Raw genomic sequence first — 18,974 nt, forward strand, 5'->3', positions numbered from 1 at the left:
ATAAGCAAAAGCAGGCTGTGTAGTTGACATGGAGATAATATTTTGCAAAAGAAAAGAAACCTGGGGCCCGTTCTTCGTACGTTGCTTATTACATCCGAGATCAAATGACACATCCAAGATGATATCATCATGCTAATCATGATCCGGCTAATTGGGTTCTTCGAACACACCTGTTGTGTATGATTAGTATCGCTGGATTGAGTTATCTGAGATAATTGCGCGTTCATGTGTTGGCTTAAAAGGGGATATGTATCGATAGTAGAAACATTGATCAGCAATGCAGCGATTTGCTGGAGTCAAGACGGCAACGTAATGACATCATAGAATGAGAAAAGACACCTGACGAAAAACTTGACGAATTTCTAGACATTTATAAGGAAACAGCCAAGCGAATAAATGACAGAAGAAAGACATAAATGTTAGATAAATGAAATGTGCACTATTTTTTTTTTTTTTACATGATTACCCAATTATTTAGGCTATATTCACAATTTCTATTATTTGTACATTCAATTTTTTATTTCAATGTTGTAATTAGCAACTAATTTACCTTTGAAGCATATTTGACAGCATTAATTAAAGTTTCTTAAGGGTCAAGATCAAGTTATCTGCATCTCCTGCGCTTCATCAAGCCACTCCCATAATATATGTCGCGGTTCAAATGTACAAATGCATGTATGGCATAGACATCTGTACATCATGTGTGTAAAACTCCAATAAAAAATATTACGTAATTATTCCCTCACGAATGAATCTCTCACAGAGTAAAACTGTTGGTGTCTATATTATGACACTACACGGCATTATAGTGTTATTTGCAAATTTATTTTTAAATCATTATTATTGTCCCTGGTTTACATTAGGGTACTCTTGTGGGAAAGTAGCAGAGGCTGGGACAGACTTTAAACATCACCTCCGCTTAAAAAGATGCAATCTAATCCTGTTTACATGAAGTAAGCCTGCTCCCGAGCAGGTTTGAGCTTACGGACCTGTTGCTATGACAGCAAGTCTAGGATGTGCTTCGAAGAACCAAACGATCCAAGATCATGCCAAATCGTCAACAATCAAATCCAGCTAACTGAGTTAGCGACGTACGAAGAACGGGCCCCTGTTCTTGATGCTAAATATTATCCCCAAACCTGCAGTCTGTCCCAAAAATACCTCTCAATGCGCCCTTGTGGACTTGCGCCAAGGGCCCTATAGGTCTGCACTACATGACGTCACCAAAGTGTGGACTCTGAGGAAGTCCACAAGTCCGGAGTGTGCCATTTGGGACAGGGCCTTTGTTTATGCTGTTTAAGGCAAGCGCGAGCTCGGAGGGCAGGGAGCACGAGAATTTAAAGGGGCCGCGCGCTGAATCGCCGCATATTTAATGATGCCCCAAAATAGGCAGTTAAAAAAATTAATTAAAAAAAATCTATAGGGTATTTTGAGCTGAAACTTCACAGACACATTCAGGGGACACCTTAGACTTATATTACATCTTTTAAAAAGACGTTCTACGGCACCTTTAAAATATATGAATAATATTTTTAATTTGTAATATTTCACAATGTTACTGATTGTACTATATTTTAATCAAATAAATGCAGTATTGGTGAGCATTAGAAAATTTTAGATTTTTTTTTTAAATCGACATATGTTTACAGGTGTCAATATCTATCCAATAGAAATGTTTCTGATAATAATTTGATTTTGACAAAAATCTAAATTATTTAGAAATTTCTGTTTTTTCCCCATGATTTTTAATATTCTATTTGTTTCCATAACTTTTTAAGGCCTGGAAATCACAATTTTAAAATTCCCTGATATCTCCAGAACACACTGCTTGTATTTCTTTGCAGTTTATAATAAAACTACAAGCAAACAGTTTCTTCAAAACCAAATTTTACTTGCATTTATCACTTAGCACGTTAAATTTGGTTACTGTGTGCACTGCATCTCTAAAGTAAAACATTAATGCAATACTCATAAGGCAAATTTCAGTCCTACCTGCAATGCACTGTTTAGGAAGCAGCTGTTCTGACCCGGCTCATTGCTCAGGCCTTTGCTGGGAGCGATGGAGGTCATGGTGCGTGGGGTAAACATCCCCTGCAGCCCACTGCTGCCAGACGCAAAGTAGTTCCGCTTCCACGACATGGGTCCAGCTCTGCTTCGCTCCCCCCTCCAATCACCACAAGAGCCACATCCTTCCCCAGCTAATCACGCTGGAGGAGGAGGGCATCCTGAATACAGTGCAGACGAGTATGTGTATGTGTATGTGTGTGTGTGTGTGTGTGTGAGAATATGAGAGAGTGAGAAAAGAGTGTCTTTGCTGGGCTGTTCTCTATGTTACTCCCATGAGAGAGGAATATGTGGGTCAGAGATGGGTGTTTAGTCAGTGAGTACAAAAAAAAATTATAATGAAAGAATCTGCTAACAGGTGTGAATATAATAGTGATGTTTTCTCTCGAGGGGGCAGGTGAGTCTCACTAATGTCTGTCTGTCTAAACGCCTCCCCGCACCTGAGATGGTAAAGTGGGGTCAAACGCAAATACTGGCCTGGTTAAAACCAGCTGTGTGACTTTTGCAGAGTTTGTTAGAGTAAGTGCTTGTGTCTATGTCTGTGGTCCGAGACACTGTCCTCACGACGCTGTGTCCACTTTCTGTCCGCTGACTGATCTTCACCTCTGAGCCTCCACAATGTGTTCTCTCTTTGCCCAGCTGGTCTGAAAAAAAGAAATAATAATTTACACTCAAAAACTTTTCTTTTATTTTCCCAATTTAAAAAACAAGTCCTTCTGATGTTAATAAAGTGAAAAAAAGTGCACTGTGACTGTTATAAGATTGATGGTTGGTCTAGGGCAGGAGGGGGATTAGGAGTGCTTGGGAAACCTGTTTGAAAATCATTATTATTTTTAACCTTTAACAGATTTAAATTTTTGTTCCACTTTCCTTACACAAAAGAACATGTAATCCTCTGAGAACATAAATGTGGTAAATTACTTTTTGGATTCTGAGTCTCAGATATGCACCTCCCTCAATTTATTTCTCTCTCCCCATTTTTTGACAATATTTTGGATGATCCAAAAACATACAATGCTTTATATTTTCTTTCTTTTAATTTTTTACTTGATGGACGCAAACCAAAATATAAGATCATAAAACAAACAAATTGTCTCTAATCAGTAAAAATACACAAAAGTTTGATGTGGGTAACATTTTTAATGTTTTTGAAAGTCTCTTATGTAGACCAAAGAATGCAATTATTTTTGCAATTGAATAATTCTATAATTATTATAATTGCATTTTCCTTATATTTTATTGAGAGACTACATACAATATTTGTACTTTTAAAAATCAACACAATTTAAAATGATTTTAAAATATAAAATATAGTAAATATGGTGAGTCAAAACCAGGTTATATGTCATCTACCTATTTTCACATCACTTTATGTCTTTTTACACCTCTCATATGTACAGTACATAAAGCAGTCCTCGCGCACCGATTGCTATGCAAATATATCAACTTAGGTATAAAGGCAAAATCTCCACTCTTTCTTCCACTCATCCTCCACTCATCGTATGCTTCATGCCCTCATCCTCTCCCCTTTTCAACCAGCAGAAAGCAAGTGAAAGATGAAGGTAAAGAGAGAGGGAAGCAGGAGAGGAAAGACAGCAGCACTGCAGAGACACAGCTTGCATCACAGAGCTCTCCTGCAAGGTTGGAGGCAGTGGCATGCTGAGCAAATGTCCTATTCCAACTACTACATAAATACACACCCATGTTCACACACAAAACACACACTCTGTCCAGCCGGAGCTTGAGCGAGGCATTGCAGTTTGTCCTGTTCTCCTGAGGCAGAGGCATGAAGAAGGATGTTCTGATGTGGAAGAACAGTGAGTGTGACAGAGCTGAGGCAGATGTTATGTGGAGTTCCCACTCTTCTTAAACAAGGTCAGCTCTGTGTAAGCTAGGGATGTTTATGATCACCTATGATTGATTCAATGACATGGATAATTTAATAAATTAAGCTCAACAATTTCAGCAAAAAATTAAGGTTGCATTAACTGAAAAACACTGATAGTTTGCTAACACGACACAACCAAAAAAAGGATCCAAACTTCCTGTTTCAGTTGGAAATATGTCAACACAGGACAGGAAACATGGCTTGTCAAGCCATTTATTGGGGTCTAACAACAGGTTAATCTGTCTGTCTCCCTGCATTATCCCACCTGACCATCATGTCGGCACTCACTGGTGACCAGTGTAGCATCATGCAATGCATTTAAACTGTGTATTTAAAGTGTCCTTTATTGACTTAAATATGAGCAAAATGTCCCAAAATATTTAGTGATCCAAAAAGTGTTATTTTATGTTTAGCATGACTAGTTAAAGTCACGCTAAGCATAATAGATTTTATTCTACTGTACTGCAATACATGTTGTTTAGCATGAGTTTAATTTGCTGTTATAGCTGCAGTCCGTAAGTTTTGCCTCTTTGTCGCCATCTCTGTTCGAAACCTGCAATTGCAGTTATTTGCGGAATTATCATCTTTACGTGGGTTGTGCATCGTCGCAGCTCCTCAGCGTGGATGAATCTAATGTTTAATGTAGTCTTGGAAATATGACCTAAATAAGAATTTTCACCGGGAAATGTCATCTGAACAAGTAACAAATCTGCCACTTCTGTTCTGACCAACTGAGAAAAAAAGCATTACAATAAATCGCACTGCCAATGGTAATTAAATCTAACGATCGCTTAGCTCGGATCACATCAAACTGTGCAAATTATTATTATTGATATACTTTGTTCTCAAATTGTCAACATTAACAACATCAGCATTGTGTGATTATGTATTTAGTGTGTATTAGCGTTACCTGTACATTTAAATTTCAACTACGGGTGAATCTCCAGTTGTCAGATGATTGTCATTTGGACCTTTCTGGATTACAATCCGCCATCAAAATAATACGTTTAATTATTGCAGCTGCTGTTAGAAAAGGCTATAAATGATCCGCCGCCTGCAGCTTCCTCACATGCCATATAGCCTACTAGCGGGGACTCCTTCTTTATGTAAACAGATGAGACGTAATGACACAAAGACGAATGGCTGCACGCTCGAATTTCCTGTGGAAACCCACCAGTACTGCTCTTATTAGAAAACATTATTACAAGCTTACCGTTGTGATTCAGGCTACAGTAAGGAGATTGAACACTGGCTGGTTACGTACTTGCTCAAAAATTGATTTTGGATAATTTTTAACCAAAAAAAAGTCATGGACTGCAGCTTTAAAGTATTACTCTTAATAATAATGCATATAAAAAATAGATCATTTTATTGATAATTAAATATTTTGGACATTGCTTTTCATATATTTTAATATTTTTAAAATAATAAAATAATATTTAAAAATATTTAATTAACTTTAAATAACTTGAGTACTGATGTTTTCCACATCCTTAAAGGCAGGGTAGGTAAAACATTTTGTTCCAAATTTGTTTAAACTTTCTATATATATATCCATGTAATTAAAATGTAAGAACTCTGATAAAAAGAGTATAAAAATCAGTGATCTAACCGTTTAATCTGTATTAAACACAGCTCATTATTTCCATCCGGGAGAAACATAGATTGGCTTAGGCGACTGTCACTCTCTCGCAACCATGGCAACCACCCTTTTGCCACACATGACCTGCCCACTTGCGCGCGCATGTTTGATTTGATTACGGATCCTAGGAATACCAAAACAATGGCAGAGAAACAGCAAGCAAAATTCACAGTACCGGCCTATGCAGTTAGTGAAGGCAAACCAGGCAAAAAAAGGAAGACAGTAACAGTACAAGAAAAGGCAATAACAAAAAGTTTTGGATAACAAAGAAATAAAACGCGAGTTAATATCGGCGTGGCTTTCCAGCGATGGCGAGAACTGAGGGAACTCAAGGGGCTAAAAGTGACTCCTTGATGGCTTTATTTCTGCTGGACAGGTAAATCTTTCTTTTTGTATTTTGATCATACATATTTTTTTGTTTATTTGTTCATGAAGCATGTGTCATTAGCACACATAGCTGCGTAATATAGCTAACATAACATTACTTAGCGAGCCGTAGTAGAGACGATAAATAATCTATAGGCCTAGCTCAAGATGATAGCTATAGTGTTGAATTGTGCATAATTTTGCTTTAGATAACTAAATACGTTTAACAGATAGTAGGCCTAAAGTTACTCCGCATCTAGGAACTTTTCTTAGAACTATATTTACCCTCTGTCTAACTCTTTTACCATGTTCACCTGTAAGTTTACCTGCACGTTTTTTTTTCGCCTTTGTTTTGTTTTTATATTCTCTACCTATGTTTACTGATGTCTTTATCTTGTATCTGTGTGTGTCGTACACACTTTGTTGTATGTGTGTGTTATTATTTTGTGTCTGCAATGCAGTTGTGAGTTGATATTTGAGTGTATGTTACTCTGTTTATCTGTAGAACAACGTATATGTTATGAATCTTACACGAAATTCATCTTCTCACAGTGTAAATGATGGTAATGGAAAAACGTGTATCATGCAACCTGTTTTTAGCTTTGCCTTATAGATAACTAGCTCGTTAGCGAATCAAAAAATATATATTTTAAACTTTACCAATATCAATATGCTAGCTTGATAGTGAGTACTAAAATACATCTTGTTTGTTTATCTTCATAATTATAAAGTTATTTTTATTACATGTGATTCTGACATGATGTCACTACATGCACTGTGCTCCTTCCTCTCCGCTCGTCTCAGGTAAATAATGCGTCTTCTAGCTCAGTGGTCGGAGTTGCACGTTCATGCGTTTTGGGGGCGTGGCTTTGGAAGGAGCCCAGAAGGGAGGGGGTGGAGTGAATGGAAATAATGAGCTGTCTTTAAAACAGTCGTGAGAGGTCTACAGACACTCGATTTTTATACTTTCTTTTTCAGAGTACTTACATTTTAATTATGTATTGATATATAAATAAAGTTTAAACAAATTTTTTGTTTTACAGTACAGTACAATAAAAAAAATTGAGGAAAACATCAATACTGAAGTTATTTAGAGTTAATTAAATATTTTTAGATATTATTTTATGTTTAAAATATTACATAAGAAAAGTAATGTCCAAAATATTTAATGATTCACAAAGTGATATTTTACTGAAGAGTCATATCTATTTTTTATATACATTATTATTAAGAGTAATACATTAACAGCAGTTTTTTTGCTGTTAATGTATTACCACTAGAGGGTCAAAAATTATATAGTGTACCTTAAAAAATATATATGCTGATATGCTTTTCCATGTGCATGTGTGTCTTGTTTTACATAAAACAGGTGTAAACATTCATTCTCAGTGGGCGGCTCTGCTGAGGTTAGTGAAGGAGTTATTCATGGATGTTGTCATGTGACCTGACTGAGTAGCACGGGGTACAATTGTGAGTCACAGGCTACCATGACGACAGTGCAGTCCATCCCCCCAAGCAACGTGCCGGTCGATGCCCCGACCGATACTGTCATACACTAGCTGGCACTGTGCAACCATTGCACCAGAGGGTTTATGCATTTATATAATGCACTGCAGAGCACAGCACAACACAGCCAACAATTACGAAGAGAGGGACAAAAAGAGAGAGAGTGAACTAATGAGAGAGAGTAGAGGGCCTTTCTGATTATCCAAATAAGCTCAGCCCAATACAGCACCTAATAACATACACAAGACCAACAGCTCTGAAAAGGCCGTGTCCTCTGGAGCTGGGCGGATAGGGCCGTCTCATTAACCCAGCAACAATCAGACGCTCGGGAACCAATTGAGAGCCGCTATCAATCAGAACAGGTCAGGATGAACTATGGGAAGTAATCGCCTCCTGGCTAGTGTGTTAGTAAACACGTTACGTAACACTCTGTTGCACTGTGCGGCAACCGCAAAGCCCCGCCTCCATACCTCACAGTTCTGCTGGCCACCAATCCCCCTAAACACACACACGCATCTCCCTAAATCCCCTTTTAATTCCATTAAATGGCAGAGTTCCATTGCCACACTGCCAGGATCCACAGCCGTGGAGATACCTTGGCAACCACACAGAGGGCACTGGGATTCTACAAAGAGAGAACAGGAGAGAGATGGATGAGGCTCTCATGATCCCTGATTTTCACCTCTTGGGCCTCCATATAAACATCCCTAGGGTTGTATTTTTCTTATTTCACAGAGCAAACAGGAGGGTTTTTTTCTAGTTCGGCAAAAATCCCGCCCACAGCCAATTTCATCGGTTGCGGTTAGGATGTGAGGTAGGGTTAGGGGTTAGTATTTGTTGAAGCATTGCGTAGGCAATCAGCGCTGTGATTGACATGACCAATGAAATCTTTAGAATCGGCTGCAGAGTGGAGATTGCGCTGAACTGGCTTGAACTGAAAATAAACAGAATGGTGGAAGAAACATTTTCATCGGGTTTCAGTCTGTACAGCAGCAAAACCCAAGCAGAAAGAGTGTAAGCAACTCATTACATCAAGCTTCATTCATCTCCTTCATTTGAAATGTGAAACTGTTGAACATGAAAACACATGAATAAAGTCAGGCTCCAAAATGAACTTGTTTCACACCAGCCAAATGAGAAAACTGAGAAAATCTACCAGTCATAAATATTTCTTAAAGACCATGAAACTGTATTTCTCATACTTTTTTAATTCCCAAGAAAAGTGATTTAGCATTTTTCCTTGCATATTTGGCCCTGTTTACACCTGGTATTAAGAAGTGTTTTTGTCAATCGGATCACAAGTGTACAACCCTAAATACAGGTGTAAACGGGGTCTAAAAAGATTTGAGCTTGTCCACTTTTGACAACTTCCAGAGGTAGTCGAAAACGCATTCGACCGGATTGCTTTCTTGTTTTCTTAGGCCAATGCCTTCGAACAGCCACAAAAGACCCCCAACTCTCTGACTACTGACCTAATGCCTAAACATGGAAAGCGTGCTAGCAAGAAGGGATTTAAACTTGTCGGCTGAAGACCTAAGTTTAGTTTGAAGACGAAAAATGTACTAAGCACAATGTTCTCTCGCCATTCCAGATTTCTAACATGCATTCACAGCGTTCGATGTGGTCTTGCGGCTATCAGAGGAGAAGCAAAAGCTGCTGCTCTCAGTATGTTTTTCCGTCGTCTCTGGTCACATTCATATGTAAATTGTGCAAGCTTATTTGGTCCATTAGATTGAAAGATCTGAAAAAGCCCATATATTTACCCACCCATAGACCCTCCCCTCAAAGAAATCAGGACAGAAGTGGTCGAAAGTGGACTAAAAGAGACAGATTAAAACACCAGGTGTAAACGGAAATGTGTCTCCCACATCTCCTTGAAATCCGATCAAACAAAACGCATCTTAATAATAATAAAATAATAATGTTAGGCATCCTACTTGTCATGGCAAATTTTCAACTGAGGCAAAAGTTAGAAGATACTATACTGTTCAAAAGTTTTTTATGCTCACCATGTGTTTGATTAAAAATACAGTAAAACAGTAATATTGAGAAATATTATTTTAAAATATTTTTTTTCTATTTTAATTTATTTTAAAATATAATTTATTCATGACAAAGAAAAAAAATCTTTTAAAAATCTCTCTAACTTTTGAACGATAGTCTATAGTGTAAAATAGTAAAAGTAAAATGTAAACGGTGTGAAACATGAAACAACATAACCCAGGAGGTTTGCCAAGGGTTTAGAATAACCCATAAAAACAAAAGAAGAGACACTACAGGAAAAGTACACATGTAGAAAGCTATAGCCATTAACAGAGCCTTTATAGTGCTGCCACTGGAGAGCAGACTCACTCATCCATGAACACTCTCACGAGCCCTGAAGACCACCTCACCATTTACACAGTCACACTAGTGACAGACTTAAACATCACCTCTGTCAGAAACAACTTTCAGTTCCTGTATGGAGCAGCCAATTCAGTCATTAAAAACCAGTGAAGAGTCTTTATGGATTTACATTTTTTAGTTGTTAGTTAATAGAAGTCACTAGAATGTTAATATTGTGTTACTCGTTTGTTGTAGTTATTCATTAATGACGAAACAGTATTCAACAAATATCATATTTCCACAGTGTGTGAAGATTTAATTCACAGTCTACGTGTGTCTTTAAACCCAGCTGCTAAATGGTCAAGGATTCTCTCTTTCCATTCCACAGAGAAAATAGAAGCCCATTCTGCAACCAATCCATGACTGAACTAAATGGAGAAAAGAGTCATCAGCTCAGGTATGAGGAATCATTTCTTTAGCACTAAAGTAAAGATAAAAATGAGAGAATGTTTATCTTTGGGAATGAGTGTAATCCGTTGAAACTGAATTATTAGCCCAAGGGCTGAAACATTTCTTCAGCCTGGGTGCCACACCTCATCCGGAAGCGGCCCTTCTGATGCCTGGAGCCCGCAGAGAGACTGACATCTGTCTGCATGTAGCTGCCGCGTCACCTTGCACCTCTCTCCGCCTCCCACTGATAGGGTTTGCGTGACTGCAGTACGCCAGGCACAGCAGGAGAGATACGCCGTGGAACTGTCAGGCTGAATCCGGCACAATGTAATCCGGTGTCGTTCACTGCTCAGGGATCAACAGTGTGTTTTTTTTCTGCTTGCCAGCTGAGTCAGAATTTAGTCACTTTACTTCCACTGCTAGCATTTCACTACACCACAAAAAATGAATTTCAACATAAAAAGAAAAAAAAATTATATTTTTCATAAACACCTTTCAAACAATAGTTCAAAATGAATCTTATGGCACATGTGTCACATCATGACACTTCACATGCAACATTGTCACATGACGAACAGGGCAAGAGAGCGTAGATTTAGTAGGTATACATGTTTAACTTTATAAAGTTAATTAATATTTCTTATAAAATTCAATAAGTAATTAAATATTAATATTTTACTTACTTGATTATGAAACACTTGCTATTAAATATATCATTTAAATGTATTTTTTTTAAAATACACACTTGATGGTGTGATAGGTATATGCTGCACGAAAATACCCAATTAAACTGGTGCTACAGAGACAAACACAACCACCATTCAAATGTTTGGGGTCAGTAAAATGTTTTTGAAAGACATCTCTTATGCTCACCACACTGTAAACCCTAACGCTCAAAATACTTAATTGGTTTGAGTAGGACAAACTTAAATTAAACAAATCAGTTAAGTTAAAGTTAACAAATCAGTTAAGTTCAGTTAAATTAACTGTTGTGAGTATTTAGAGCTTTCTTTTTCTTTTGAGTTCAGAGAACTGACATATTCAAGTGAACTGAACTGTTTCATTGTTTTGAGATTGTGAACTCATTTCTTTTAATTTAGACTTAAAGGTGCCAAAGAACATGTTTTCAAAAGATGTAATATAAGTCTAAGGTGTCCCCTGAATGTGTCTGTGAAGTTTCAGCTCAAAATACCACATAGTTTTTTTTTATTAATTTTTTTAACTGCCTATCATTATAAATGCGCCGATTCAGGGTACGCGGCCCCTTTAAATCTCGTGCTCCACGCCCCAAGAGCTCGCGCTTGCCTTAAACACCATAAACAAAGTTCACACAGCTAATATAACCCTCAAAATGGATCTTTGCAAAGTGTTCGTCATGCAACATGTCTAATCGCGCAAGTATAGTATTTATTTGTCTGTTTACATTTGATTCTGAATGAGTTTGATAGTATGCTCCGCGGCTAAAGCTAACATTACACACTGTTGGAGAGATTTATAAAGAATGAAGTTGTGTTTATGCATTATACCAGACTGCAAGTGTTTAAAAAATGAAAATAACGACAGTCTTGTCTCCGTGAATACAGTAAGAAACGATAGGTAACTTTAACCACATTTAACAGTACATTAGCAACATGCTAACGAAACATTTAGAAAGACAATTTACAAATATCACTAAAAATATCATGATATCATGAATCATGTCATGTTATTATTGCTCCGTCTGCCATTTTTTGCTATTGGCCTTGCTTGCTTACCTAGTCTGTTGATTCAGCTATGCACAGATCCAGACGTTAATACTGGCTGCCCTCGTCTAATGCTTGAACATGAGCTGGCATATGCAAATATTGGGGGCGTACACCCCGACTGTTACGTAACAGTCGGTGTTATGTTGAGATTTGCCTGTTCCTCGGAGGTCGTTTAAACAAATGAGATTTATATAAGGAGGAGGAAACAATGGAGCTTTGAGACTCACTGTATGTCATTTCCATGTACTGGAACTCTTGTTATTCAACTATGCCGAGGTAAATTCAATTTTGAATCTAGGGCACCTTTAACCTACCTTAAGTTCAACTGAAACTGGGCTGGGATTTTTTTTTATTTCCCTGCATGCTTTGCCCATGGCACTCGAAAAGGGAGAGTAAATGCTAAAATTAAGTGTTGTATCATATTTTTTTGTGCAAAATTAATGGTAAAGGGAGAATTAGTAGTGATTAATGTTTTGTCATGCTAATTTTGAAGATGATAACTAAAAAAAATTGATGTTACTGATTGCCTCAACTTATTCGGATTTACAGTGCAAGGCTGAATTTATGTGATCAAGATCCAGTAACACACTAATACTGAGAAATATTATTACAATTCAAAATAATTGTCTACCTTGTCTTTATTTGAATAATTTGTGAGAGTCATTCTCACAAATTTCACCTCATCTGTTCTAGCCAGGCAAGTTAATATCTGAATTATATGCAGCAATAACATTCAATACGTCACAGAAAACCAAACAGTCAAGTTGAAAATAAAAACACATGTACAACATAATCAATACAGATGTAGTGACATTGCAGCACTGGTCTAATAGGGCTGTTGACAGTTTTGCCAACTGGCCCACAACTCTCACACACTGACCCCAGACCAGCGGTCCATCGTCACTGTTGAGCCCTGATAAACAAACACAGGCAGGCTACTTGAAGAAACTGCTGGATGCTGCAGCAGTTTTCTTCAGCTCACAGGCAGGACTCTCCTCTCCTCTGCTTGTTATGGAGCCAGAAGGATCACTGATCCGCAGAGGAGGCGTGGGCGAGAACGGCCAGCGGGTAAACCTAGGCCAACGTGAACACCGCCAGCACTGAGAAGTTTAGATGCCAGTGAAGCGGTTTCATTTCAAGAGACCTTTTAAAGGCTTTGTTGTCATTCAATTCAATTTTGCTGTGGTAAAGTGCACTTCAGGGGATAGACACACATGCCAAGAGCAAACACAAGCTTTAGACTGCCTTTTTCTTCACAATTTTGCTGTTTCTCTACTATTTTTCTGTCAAATTATAAAGCATTTTTCCTCTTCACTCATTATGGTAGCAAACTAAACCAAAAATAGCACAAACATCTGCTGGCTGGATTTAAAGTCCAGGCATTTAATTGTATTAGCGTGGAGTTAATATTTTTATGTAATCATCAGCTCTCGTTGCGAATCCCATTTCAACCACTGTCCCCCTGTGACAACGGCAGGGCGGTATTAAACTTGCGGTCACCTCTTACCATCCGAGCCTGGCTATTACGGCTATTCTGCTTCTCCAGGGAAAAGAAAAATTAGCACGGACTTTCCTTCTTGTCTCCTTCAGAGACACCACGTGAAAGCAGACACATTAAATAACGGAGCACCCCCATGTCGCCTCAGGACCAGGAACTTCAAAGAGGACGGCAAAAAAAAACAAAAAAAAACAAGGGATGATGGAGGGAAGCTGAAGAGAGTAGCAAGGACTTTCAGCTAAGTCGATTTATCGGAACAGTAGGAGAGAGCGCCATAAAAAAAACTTCCTAACGGCACAAAGTTGGATAGAAATGTGCAAACGCTGTACAGCAGAAGTACACTATGCTCCACAACAGAGAAACTCCAGGATACAAGGACACAAACAGTTCTCTCACAAAGCGCTTAAAATGGAATGGGATCTACTCAGAGTTATGTTCACACTCACACACTACCAAACACACTAACAAACCAAATAAATACCCTCAGGAGAACAGATGGTTCTAAACCAGCTTTCCTAAATGGAGATTGTCCTCAAAAGACAGACATAATCATCCAGAGTGATGACATTTTCTCTTCATTTATAGCTATATTAAGCCAGGATTTCATTATGTTAGCCACTGGGAAGAATGGTAAGCTGACTAAGGGATAGGTATTGACTTGTTGACTAGCTGTCCAATAACCAACTAGAAAAATACACTGGAAAATAAATATATTTAAGAAAAATGAATAAATAAAAATGAATGAATAAATGAATTAATAACAACAAAGGCATTACGACAGTTGAGATTTGAGGTTACGAAGGTGTATACTCCACAACTTTCAAGCTAAGAATGGGGTGGAGACATGTAATGTGGTGGAGAAGGGAAAAAAATAGTTTTGGCAAGGGAACTGATATAGGCTTTGAAGGTGGGAGAAGGTGATGCCAAGACAATATTTTATGAAAGCACCATTAATATCATACAAATGTTGAAAAGAGCTGGTGGTCGGCTCATGAGCAAATCATGATCTTTGCTTGATCTTTGCTTAAAAAAAGAGCGTCAGATGCAAAAAAACTCAAAACCAGCCAAATTATACAATTTAAGATGACTAGTCTTAACGAGTCATTCAGACAACCCAGACTAGCAGTCGATATTGAAACCACGTCATTTCACACATCTCTAGTGAGTATGACAGTGCATACAAACATGAGATTGCATGTGTATGAGTTTCCTAACACTTTGGTTGCTGTATCGACACAGAGCAGCAGAGAGTGTGATTACACTCCATTTTCTGGCCATGCTTCTCCAACCATCTAACAGTGACAAAAACCCAGGGTGACACTGGCACACAGCAAGAGCACGAGTGACGTCAGTTTGATTGCATCTTGTACAACTTCATGCTGAAAATGTAAAAAAATAAAAAAAAACTCCAAGCAACATTAATATCTATGATAGTCAGTGTGTTTGTACTTGTTTATGTATGTCTAGAAGAGGATGCTATTTTCTAGAACATAATACATTTTTTTCTAAAAAATAGCATGGTTTATGTTGATGCACCTGTTAACTGATATAAAGGACATTCTTCTTTTTCTTATAATAACAACAACAACAACAACAACAACAATATTAAAAATACCAATATAGGTTTCATTTTAATAATTTATTTTGTTTAACTTATTATTATTACATAGACTGGTATTTTTTACCAATATTTTATTTCCATTTACCAATATATTATGTTATTTCTACTTAATCTTTATCAGTGCTTCATTATTTGTGAAAAATAGCAATTTAAAACATCCCAAAACAAAATATGTGAAATTACACTAAATCTGAAATATATTGCTATTATTATTATTATTATTATTATTAATATCACCAAGTCCGATATATATGCAGATATTATAGCATTTTGTAAATATCAGTATCGGTCGATGAGTTTTAGTGTTTGGCCGATGTGTCGGAAGACTTTTATTTTGACACAAACAGCGCTCCCATTCTCCATCTTCATTAGTTTGACGTCTCTGTTTAACAGTTTTGTCTAATACGTAATTAGATAGAACTGTAAAAAATGGTATAAGAAAAAGTATTATAGCATTTGCTTTTATATTTTTAGTAAAAGAAAGGCAAACACAATAATACTTTCACATTTACCATCAGCGTTCAGCAAATTGATCATTTAAACAAATCTTTAAATATATATATAATAATCACACATAAGCGACAAACTTTAATTTCTTGATTTTAAACTATGCTGTGCTATATTCAGTTGCCCACTATGTCATATTCATGTCATTTTCACAGTGTGAAAAAATAAATAAATAAAATAAAATAAAATAAAATAATATATATATATATATATATATATATATATATATATATATATATATATATATATATATATATATATATATATATATATATATATATATATATATATATATATATATATATATATATATATGTGAAAAATACTGTAGCCTAATATAGAATACAGAAGTTGTTATCTAAAGTATAAGACAAATTCAAATTATTTATTTCTAATTCATAAAATATTAAATAAAATAAACAGAAATTATACTGCTTTCTAAGACATCGGCATCAGCATTGGCCATCAAAAAAACGATACTGGTTTACCACTAATACAAATATCAGTAAAAAATATCAGTCTCTCTATTTCTCTCTGTCTTATGCTGTGAATTTTTGCTTGTAACCATGAAAACCGAGCCATGAACTAATGTCATATCGCTAAAGCACAAGCCTGGAACATATGCCATGCAGTAGTCTTGCCCAGGACACTCATTTTCTTCGATAAAAAGCAACATTTTCCCAATATTCTTAACAGTTTTGTTCAGAAAAACTAAGTCTGATTAAGATTTAATAGTGTTAAATCTAACAAATTTGTAATCCAAAAAAATTTCCATCAAAGATGAGTGAGCTTTTCATTACAGCTAGAGAGCTTTCATTTACCACTCTTAAAAAATTCTTTGCCAATTCATACTGCGCAACCCCAAAAACAGAGTTGAAATGAAAATGAAATTCAAGGTCTCCATCTGGCAGAAACTTTACGTAACGCAAATATCATTGAATAGGCAAAAAGCAGCAGGAATTTATCACACACAGGAAAGATTATTTCTCCCCTGAACCATCTCTCTCTGTAGGTCTAACCCCCACAGGCAAACTGGAGAACACATTGCGTCTGCTTTAAAGCTGTATCAGACAAGAGAGCGGGTGTAGGAGAATAAGGATGAAATGCCCGGCTATGAGTTACTGCAAGAGGCTGCAGTGCTCTGATGAACTGCCAATCGGCTGGTACGATAAAGACTTCCACATGCATCTCTCTGCTCTGCGGAACTGACTGATACTCCAGCATCCATCACTTGAGGCTCAGCACCATCTGTGTTATAGGGAGTGACCTGAATCTGAGCCAGAGAGATGGAGAAAGCCACGTTTAAGTAACGCCACACGCAGAAGCAATGAAGCAGTCACGAAATTCAAAGTGATGACGTCTTATGCTGTGGATTCCACTGATGGTACGTACAGAGCTTTCTGACGTTGTGCTGGAAATCTGATGTCTTTTTCTTAAAGGACAGATGGAGTGTAATGGTTGGCATTAGTGCATAAATGCCCATGAATATTCTTATCCAAACAAAAGCCTGAACTAATCCAAGTCATTATCTGCTTTAGTGACAATTATATTGGTAGCAAGCGATGATGAAAAACATGTCTGAGAAAAAATGCAATCTCCTCAATGAATGCAATTGCATAGAAAGTTCTCTCGAAGGAGAACTTCTGAAATGCAAAAGGGCTTTTCAAAAGAGAAAAAGTTACATCACACACAAGAAAGTCTTTAGTAATCCTACACAAACACACACACTAGGCCCTTTGTGATTATTACATAATCACCCGATTGTGATTACTTGATCTGATTATTCAAGATAACCGTGATCAATCCACAAAATGTCTTTTTTATATTACATGCTTTTTTCCATAAAATGTGGAAAAACTCAAAGATTTGGAGTCTTTTCATTTTAATAACTTTTATTTAACAAGGATGCATTAATTTGATCAAAAGTGACACTAAAGCACTAATGTTACACAATATTTCTATTTCACATGAATGCTGTTATATTTTACTTAATCCTGGGGAAAAATGCATCACGGTTTCCACAAAAATATTAAGCAGCACATCAATTTTTAACATGAATAATAATAAAATATGTTTCTTGAGCACCAAACAGCATATTACAATGATTCCTGAAGTAATTCTGAGTAATTCAGCTTTACCTTCACAGCAGTAAAATTACATTTTAAAATATAATATTTAATTAATAATACTGTTTTAACTGATCTTTCACAACTGAAGTAGAAAAAATGTTTTTAAAATGTTAATTATAATATTGTTCTTTATTAAAATTAACATTTAGTATGTTATTTATGTCTGTGAAAATGTAACAAAATAAATAAATCATAAATCAAATCACAATTATTCGTTTGAGAGTCAAAATGTTGTTATAATCGTGCACAGCAAAATCCCCAGAGTTAAACCAACTCTGCTCATATTACATATGGTCCCGCTCTATATAGTGTTAAAGTATCACTGAAGCAGAGTTAAAGTTAATGAGATAATTAAGTGATTAATTGAGTTATGATTAGTGATGAACACCTGCTGTTAACAAGCAGAATCATTGAAGAGAAACATAATAACAACAAAAGACTTCCAGCCACAGCCTTAGATGTAATCAACTGAAGATAAAAGACATTAAATTAAACAACTCCACAAACAGCATATTATCTCATTAACTTTAACTCTGCTTCAGTGTTATTTTAACTCTATATAGAGAGGGACCATATGTACTCTGAGCAGAGTTGATTTAACTCTGGCGATTTTGCTGTGTGGCAACCCCAACTCTTCTTCTGATGTAACCTCCTCAAAGAAGTGATTCACATGACAATGCGACCATCACACTGTGCCCATCAGCATGTGTACTTGGAAGTAAGAGAGAAAGAGGGATTCAAAGGAGGATAAAAAAAGCTTCAAGCTGTAGTCATGCATTTGAGCTTTAGACACTAAGGCTCTGTTCACACTGCCCAAGTGCCCATGATTTATTCAAAATAAATCTTTAGGACTGCCTGTCTATACAGTAAGTGATGAAATCTGACAGTGGAATCAATATCCAGTAAATCTACATAAGTTGCAATGAGCTAAGCATGTCATGTGAATGAGGCCAAACTCTTTGGGCCCTGTCATACACCTGGCACAATCCAAGTGTTTTTTGCTAGTGTCAGCCCGACACAGGTATCATTTTCACGTCCAGCGCATCTGTTCGCGCATGAGCATGCTGGTCTAGAAACGAGGTGTGTTCAGGTGCATTGTTGGCGTATAGCTATTTTGAGGCAACTGAAAACGACTGCACCACTGACCAAAAGAAACCTGGTCTTAAGTCAATGACGCAGTATTTTTTTTTTTTTTTTTTTTTTGTGACTTAAAGGGTGTGTTAGTAATATGAG

At 36.7% G+C, this 18,974-nt stretch overlaps 1 protein-coding gene across 1 annotated transcript in view; it reads right to left on the reverse strand.

Moving 5' to 3' along the window:
* usp54b (ubiquitin specific peptidase 54b) overlaps nucleotides 1-18,974 on the reverse strand; it is a 207,456-nt gene that overhangs the window by 157,582 nt on the left and 30,900 nt on the right. Inside the window, 1 exon segment of the mRNA XM_048169864.1 lies at nucleotides 1,993-2,708. Coding sequence (XP_048025821.1) covers nucleotides 1,993-2,139 — 147 coding nt within the window. The 5' untranslated portion in view covers nucleotides 2,140-2,708.

Source organism: Megalobrama amblycephala, linkage group LG20, assembly GCF_018812025.1.
Source record: "Megalobrama amblycephala isolate DHTTF-2021 linkage group LG20, ASM1881202v1, whole genome shotgun sequence".
NCBI lineage: Eukaryota > Metazoa > Chordata > Actinopteri > Cypriniformes > Xenocyprididae > Megalobrama > Megalobrama amblycephala.